This window comes from Mesoplodon bidens (assembly GCF_964165515.1).
Source record: "Mesoplodon bidens genome assembly, chromosome: 19".
In the NCBI taxonomy this organism is placed as follows: domain Eukaryota; kingdom Metazoa; phylum Chordata; class Mammalia; order Artiodactyla; family Ziphiidae; genus Mesoplodon; species Mesoplodon bidens.
This window is the reverse complement of record NC_138179.1, coordinates 44,133,160-44,141,601: the sequence shown is the minus strand read 5'-3', so window position 1 is coordinate 44,141,601 and position 8,442 is coordinate 44,133,160. Positions and strand designations below refer to the sequence as shown.

Genomic DNA, 8,442 nt, shown 5'->3' with positions numbered 1-8,442 from the left:
ACATATATTAGAAGGCTAGTAAGGGAATATTGAACAACTTTATGCCAAACAATTGGACAACTTAGAAATGAACAAATCCCACACAAAACACAAAGTCAAGAAGAAATAGACAGGGTTTCCCTGGTGGCGCAGTGGTTGAGAGTCCGCCTGCCGATGCAGCGGACACAGGTTCGTGCCCCGGTCTGGGAAGATCCCACATGCTGCGGAGTGGCTGGGCTGTGAGCCGTGGCCGCTGAGCCTGTGCATCCAGAGCCTGTGCTCCACAATGGGAGAGACCACAACAGTGAGAGGCCCGCGTACCGCAAAAAAAAAAAAAAAAAGTATTAAGTGAAAAAAAGGAAGTGAAAAGGATGATATATCTGTATATTAGAGAAGGAAAAATAAGAATACATATGTGTATCTGTGCTTATTTTTGCAGAAAGAAGCAGGAGAAGGATAAAGTAAGCCCAGGGGCAGGTGGGAAAGGGTGGTATCATGGTAAAAAGGACATTTCTCTGAGCAAGATTTTCTGTATAGTTTTTATTTGGGGAATTACATTAATACTTTATATATTCAAAGAGTACATTTGAATCTACAAAGATGACAAAACTAAAGTTGGATACAAATAGAAACAAATAGATCCATATGCATAGCAAATGGATAAAATTACCACACAAGAGAAAAAAATGAACCACCTTTAGTGGGGCATATTCTAAAGACAAAGGGACCACAACAAATCTTGACTTCTAAGAGAGTTTGTTACTGAGGGAGAAAAGAAATACAGGTACAGGGAGAAGGTGGCTTATGTATATGGTGGGAGACATCATACAGACCCATGCTTTAAAACACACACACATGCACAAGCACATATGTATATAATCTTCAATTTGGTCTGCAGAAAGGGCCTGAAAGCAATGATATCCCCAAAGCAAGGAGGATGACTGGTACCGAGATCTTGTTTTTTTGTTTTGTTTTGGTTTTTTTTGCGGTACGCGGACCTCTCACTGTTGTGGCCTCTCCCGTTGCAGAGCACAGGCTCCGGACACGCAGGCTCAGCAGCCACGGCTCACGGGCCCAGCCGCTCCGCGGCATGTGGGATCTTCCTGGACCAGGGCACGAACCCGTGTCCCCTGCATCGGCAGGCGGACTCTCAACCACTGCACCACCAGGGAAGCCCTGAGATCTTGTTTTCTAAATACCATTCTGCACTGAAAACCCCAGGGTTCCTGGAAGAACAGGGCTGGCTTTAGAGCCAGGGCAGGGTGAACCCCTGGGCTCAGCAATGGTGATAGCAAAGGGCACAGCGCCAGACTGAGGGGCTGCACTGACCAATCTGGGGACAACTTAGCATCAAAATGAGTAACGATGATCATGCGTTATAAATACTACACTGCATGGAAAAGAGTCCACGCTTTTGGAATGGTGGAGCGAGGACCTCTGTGGACTCTCTCCCTGGTGAAAATACCATAACTGCTGGAAACTACTTACGAAATAATCACTGAAAGTCTCTGAGGGCACACAGCACATGGAGGAACATTTATTTAGGGAAATCTGCAAAGCCTCACAGGAAAGTCACGAACCACTACTGAAGAGAATTAAAGAAAATCTAAGTAAAAGGGAAAGATGTGCCCGACTCATGTATTCAAAGAGTCAGTATTGTTCCCATTTCTGCTCTCCCCAACTTCATCTATAACTTCAGTGTAATCCTAATCAAAGTCCCAACAGGCTTTTTTTTTTTTTTAACGTAGAAATTGAAAAGCTAACACTAAAATTTAAGTGGAAATGCAAAGAACCTAACATGGATGAAATGAGTTTTAAAAATACAAAGTTGGAGGAATTACGCCCTTGATTTTAAGACTTACTATAACGTTATATTAATTAAACAGTGTGGTATTGGTGTAAAGATAGACATATGGATTAGTGAACAGAATAGAGACTCCAGAAATACACCCTCATGTATACGGTTACTTTAAAAAGGGACCCACAATTCTGACACTTTATGGGGCAAAGAGTCCTTTAAGGAGCACTGGAACAACTAGACATACACATGGGGGAGGGGAGGAAACGCAACCCCAAGCACATCATATACAAGAACTAATTTTTAAAAAAAACTAATTTAAAATGGATTATAAGGGGTATTTCCCTGGTGGTCTAGTGGTTAGGACTCCGCGCTTCCAGTGCCGGGGGCACGGATTCAATCCCTGGTCAGGGAACTAAGATCCCACATGCCACACGGTGCGGCAAAAAAAAAAAAAAAAAAGATAATAAATAAATAAATAAATAAAATTAAATGGATTATAAACCTAGAAATGAAATCTAAAACTATAAAATTTCTATAAGAAAACATGGTAGGAGGACTTCCCTGGTGGTCCAGTGGGTAAAACTCCACACTCCCAATTCAGGGGACTCAGGTTTGATCCCTGGTTGGGGAACTAGATCCTGCACGCATGCTGCAGCTAAGAATCCACATGCCGCAGCTAAGAAGTCTGCATGCAGCAACTAAAGACCCTACATGCTGCAACAAAGATCCCACGTGCTGCAAAGACCCGGTGCAGCCAAAATAAATAAATTAATTTTTTTTTTAAAGAAAGAAAACATGGTAGGAAATCTTCATGATCTTTGGGGATGCAAAGGTTTCTTAGGAGACAAAAAGCCCTTAAAAAAAATGCTTCACTGGTCATCAAACTCATCTGCGCCTCAAAAGACACTGTTAGGAAAACAAAACTACAAGCTGCAGACTAGGAGGAACTACTTAGAATTCCTATATCTAACAAAGGATTTCTATCCGAAATTATATAAAGAACAATTAGGATGTAGTAACAAGACAAATAATTCAATGTTTTTTAATGGCAAAAGAGTTGAACTGACACATCACAAAACAAGGTACATGAATGTCCCAATAAACATAGGAAAATAGACTCAATATCATTAGTCATTAGGGAAAGGCAACTTGAAACCACAATGCCTTTTATTTCTTTTTCTTGCCTTATTGTTTTGGTTAGAACACCCAGTACTATTTTGAATAAGTGTGGTGAGTGTGAGCATACTTGCCTTGTTCCTGATCTTAAGGGAAAAACATTTAGTCTGTCATCACTGAGTCTGATGTTATTTGTAAGTTTTTTTGTAGATACTTGTATCAAGTTGAGGAAATTCTCCCTCTATTCCTAGTTTATTGAGGTTTGTTTTTGTTTTGTTTTTTCCATTGATTGTCAAATAACCATTTATTATTTTTCTTTGCAGTTCTTAACTAGCTGGACATTCCACCACACCACTGTTTTTGTTGTTGTTTTGGTTTGGTTTTTTTGTTTGTTTTGTTTTTATTAATTTATTTTTGGCTGTGTTGGGTCTTCATTGCTGCATGTGGGCTTTCTCTAGTTGCAGCAAGCGGGGCCTACTCTTTGTTGTGGTGCACAGGCCTCTTGTTGTGGTGGCTTCTCTTGTTGCGGAGCACGGGCTCTAGGTAGTTGCAGCATGTGGGCTCAGTAGTTGTGGCTCACGGGCTCTAGAGAGCAGGCTCAGTAGTTGTGGCACACAGGCTTAGTTGCTCCGCGGCATGTGGGATCTTCCCAGACCAGGGCTCAAACCTGTGTCCCCTGCATTTGTAGGCAGATTTTTAACCCCTGTGCCACCAGGGAAGTCCCTCCACCACACCACTGTTGATATCATCTATGATGTCGCGAGGGTGGCGGCCATCAAGTTTGCAGCCCACAGACTGGGCAGTTCCCAGGATCTCTTTAATGGTTCCAGAGAGTTCTCTAGCTAAAGATCGATGCCGCATGTGTGGGGCAATGTTGACAATCTCATCAAAAGTGATGTTTCCACTGTGCTTATTGTTTTTCTGCTTCTTTCTGTCTCTTGGAGGTTCCTTGAGAGCTTTGATGATCAGGGCAGAGGCAGAAGGTACCACCTCAATCTGGGCCTGTCTGTTCTGAATGGTCAGTTTCACTGTAACCCTCAGGCCCTTCCAATCACCAGTTGCCTTGGCAATGTCATCACCAACCTTTCTTGGAGACAGACACAGGGGACCAATCTTGGGGTCCAGGGCAGACGTGGAACTGACCTCCCCACTGGTGCACCTCAAGTACACGACTTTGATCTCTTTGGGGTCAATTTAGATGGCATGGTGGAGGTGGCTGGTGTCGGATGAACCCGGATTCGGGGTGACCAAAGAAAGTTGCACCTTGGCCTCCTCCAAGCTGAAAGCTGAAAGCTGTTTGTGTTTTTTTAATCATGAGTAGGTTTTGGATTTTGTCATCTGCATCTATTGACATGATCATGTGGTTTTTGCACTTCATTATATTAATATGGTGTATTATATTAATTGATTTTCAGATAACAAGCCAACTTTGCATTCCTGGGATACATGTCACTTGGTCGTGGTACATGTCTTTCTATATGTTGCTGGATTAAGTTTGCTAATGTCTTGAGGACTTTTGTGACTGTGCTCATGAAAGATATGAATATGTAGTTTTATACCATTTTTGGTACCATTTTTGTATATTTGTACTATTTTTAATATTTATTTATTTGGCTGCATTGGGTCTTAATTGTGGCATGCAGGATCTTTCATTGTGGCACACAGGCTTCTCTCTAGTTGTGGTGTGGGCTCCAGAGAGCGTGGGCTCAGTAGTTGCAGCACGCAGGCTTAGTTGCCCTGCAGCACGTGGGATCTTAGTTCCCTGACCAGGGATTGAACCTGCGTCCCCTGCATTGGAAGGCAGATTCTCAACCACTAGACCACCAGGGAAGTCCCCACATTGTGGTGGGTTTTTTTTTTTTTTTTTTTTTTTTTTTGCGGTAGGCGGGCCTCTCACTGTTGTGGCCTCTCCCCTTGCAGAGCACAGGCTCCGGATGCGCAGGCTCAGCAGCCATGGCTCACGGGCCTAGCCGCTCTGCGGCATGTGGGATCTTCCCAGACCGGGGCACGAACCCGTGTCCCCTGCATCGGCAGGCGGACTCTCAACCACTGCGCCACCAGGGAAGCCCTGTGGTGGGTTTTTTAAAAAATAAATGTATTTATTTATTTTTGGCTGTGTTGGGTCTTCACTGCTGCGTGCGGGCTTTCTCTAGTTGTTGCGAGCGGGGGCTACTCTTTGTTGTGGTGCACAGGCTTCCCATTGCAGTGGCGCCTCTTGTTGCAGAGCACGGGCTCTAGGTGCACGAGCTTCAGTAGCTGTGGTGCGTGGGCTCAGTAGTTGTGGCTCGCGGGTTCTAGAGCACAGGCTCAGTAGTTGTTGTGCACAGGCCTAGTTGCTCCGTGGCATGTGGGTTCTTCCCCAACCAGGGTTCAAAACCATGTCCCCTGCATTGGCAGGCGGATTCTTAACCACTGCGCCACCAGGGAAGTCCCTATACCATTTTAAGATAATTATCTATGTAATTATCTTTACTGGTGTTCCTTTTATCTTCATGTGGATTCATGGCACCATCTGATGTCATTTCCTTTACCCTAAAAGACTTCCTTTAGTATTTTATGTAAAGCAGGTCTGCTAGCAACACATTCTCTCCATCTCTGTTTATCTGGCAATATCTTTATTTTGCCTTCATTTTTGAAAGATAATTTTGCTGGGTGTAGAATTATTGGTTGACTGGTTTTTTCTTTCAGAATTTTAATTACTCCTCTGCTCTTAGATATCCATTATTTTACGAGAAGTCATCTTTTATCTTACTGTAGTTCTCTTGTATCTGATGAGTCGCTTTCTCCTACTACTTTCAAGATTTTCTTTGGGACTTCCCTGGTGGTCCAGCGGTTAAGACTTCACCTTCTAATGCAGAGGGTGCGGGTTCAATCCCTGGGCGGGGAGCTAAGATCTCACATGCCTCGTGGCCAAAAAACCAAAACATAAAACAGAAGCAATATTGTAACAAATTCAATAAAGACTTTAAAAAATTAAAAAAAAAAGATTTTCTTTGTCTTTTAGCAGTTTGACTGTAATGTATCTAGGTGTGAATATATTTGTATTTATCCTGTTAAGATTCTTGGATTGGTAAATTAACGTTTTTCATCAAATTTGGAAAGTTTGGGACCATTACTTTTTCAAAAACCTTTTTCCTGCTCTTCTCTTTCCTTTCTTCTGGATGTGAATGTATTGTATGTGTATGCTTGATGGTACCCCGTGGGTCTCTGAGGTACTGTTCATTTTTCTTTATGCTTTTTCCTTTCTGTTCTTCAGATTGGATAATATTTACTGATCTATATTCAAGTTCACTAATTCTTCCTTTGCCAGTTCATATCTGCTGTTGAGGCTCTCTAGTGAAATTTTCATTGTAGTTATTGTGTTTTTCCACTCTTAATTTCCATTGGCTTTTAAAAATCATTTCTATCTTTTTATTGATAATCTTAACTTGATGAGTCATCGTCATATATATATTTTTAGTCTTTAAACATGGTTTCTTTTTGTCCTTTGAACATATTTACAATAGCTGCTTTAATTCTTTGTCTGCTAAACCCATCATCTGAGCCCCCTCAGGGACAGTTTCTAGGAAACACTTTTTTCCTATGTACGGCCTAAATTTCTGTTTCTTTGACTGTCTCATACTTTCTTACTAAATACTGGGCGTTTATAATATGTTGTAGAAACTCTGGATTCTGACCCCCTTCCTACCTTACTGGATGTTTTTATTGATGCTAGTACTTGTTTGCTCAGTACCTGGCCTGGATGAATTCTGTACAGTCTGTCCCCTCTGCAGTGTGTGGTCACTGATAACTCTTCTAGATTTTTTTCCTTTTTGGACACACTGCATGGCATGTGGGGTCTTAGTTCCTCGACCAGGGATCGAACCTTCACCCCCTGCGTTGTAAGTGCAGAGTCTTAACCACGGGACCGCCAGGGAAGTCCTCTACTAGATTTTTTTAAAATCTTTTTTTTTAGAGAATTCCCTGGTAGTCCAGTGGTTAGGACTCTGTACTCTCACTGCGGAGGGCCCAGGTTCAATCCCTGGTTGGGGAACTAAGATCCCACAAACCATGTGGTGCAGCCAAAAAAAAAAATCTTTTTTTATATGTAAGCTTGGCTTCCCAAGACTTGCCCCTGGGTCATTATAGTTTAATGGCCAGCCAGTTATTGGTTAGAGATTATGCTTAAGTCTACTGAACCAGTAAGGCCTCCACCCTTTGCTGACAGCTATGTGTATGGGTTGGTTTAAGCAGTTTACAATTTGGGCCTGGCTTTTTCCTTGCACAAAGCCTCATATTCAGCAGAGAGGAGTATATAGCTGGGGCATCTCTGGTCTTTCCTTACTACACGCACAGCCTTGCAGACTACTATCTTATCAAGGCCCACCATGCCTATCTCATTTACTGAATTTCCTTGTTAAATTTTTGGCTGGACTATTGCTTGCTCCAACCATTATCATGGCCTCAGGCAGCTGAGATACAGGCCTCTACCCAGTTGTTTGCTACTGTGATTGCAATTATTCTCTGGGGCTTTCCCCCTCCCCCAATCAAGCCAGCTCTCTCCAGTGTCTGTAGGAACTTGAGGTCCTCAAGGCCTACCTGGCTCTGGTGGAATTACCATGGGGAGGGAGGAAATAAAAGTAGTTCAATACTAAAACTCCGCAGACTCCCATGCTCTTCTTACAGATGTTCAGTACTTTTTTTTTAATAAGTGCTTTTCAAATATTGTATGCCTTTGGTCAACTTCCAGAGTCCTGGAATGGTTGCTTTTAACAGTCCTGCCCAGTTTTATCACTGCTTTTTGGGGAGGAGATTTGGTGAGCTCCTCAATCTGCTATTCCAGAAATCCCACCCACATACATAAATATAAATTTTCTAGTAGCCACATTGAGAAAGATAAAAAGATAAAATTATTTTCAATAATGTATTTAACCTAATATAAAAATATTATTTCAACATGTCATCAATATTCTTTAAATTATGAATTCTGTTACTTTTTCTGTTTCCTACTAAATCTTTGAAATCTGGTGTGGCTTTTTACTGTTACAGCACGTCTTAATTCAGACCAGTCACATTCGAGCACTCAAGATATGACAGCTGGCTGCCATATTGGACACACAAGGATGGATATTTGATATTAGGAAATTGTTATTTTTCAGGTGTGTTAATGATATTGTGGTTGTTTCTCTAAAAACTCCTGTCCTTTGGGTATGTTGAAATACTTAAGGATGAAATGATACAATAAAACTTGGTTCTGCCAGAGGAAAAATTTTCCCTCTTCCCTTTTGGGACTGTGCTTGGAGGTCCTGAAAATTAAATTGACAGAAGACAGGTGAACAGGAAGAAAGCAAAGTGTATTCACACCCTCTGGCGGGTACAGAAGACGTGCACGCAGTAATCAAGAGGTAGGGGTTTCTGTACCTAAGGTAATAGGAGAAAGGGAGGGAGGGGAAAGAGAAGACCAATCGGTTTCTTTAGGAAAGAGAAGCGGGTGTTTAGGGGAACAAGCAGGAGGTAAGTTTGTGATCATATTTGCTAAGCAGGTGACTCGCACGTCTTGGGTTTAA

The 8,442-nt window shown here is 42.2% G+C and overlaps 1 protein-coding gene across 1 annotated transcript; it reads right to left on the bottom strand.

Moving 5' to 3' along the window:
- Positions 1-3,130: 3,130 nt before the first annotated feature.
- LOC308607058 (large ribosomal subunit protein uL11-like) lies at positions 3,131-4,090 on the bottom strand (the record flags this gene model as incomplete). The annotated part of the gene is made up of 1 exon (XM_081218650.1): positions 3,131-4,090. A coding segment is annotated over one exon (498 nt), but the record flags the coding sequence as incomplete, so codon positions are not given.
- Positions 4,091-8,442: the final 4,352 nt, after the last annotated feature.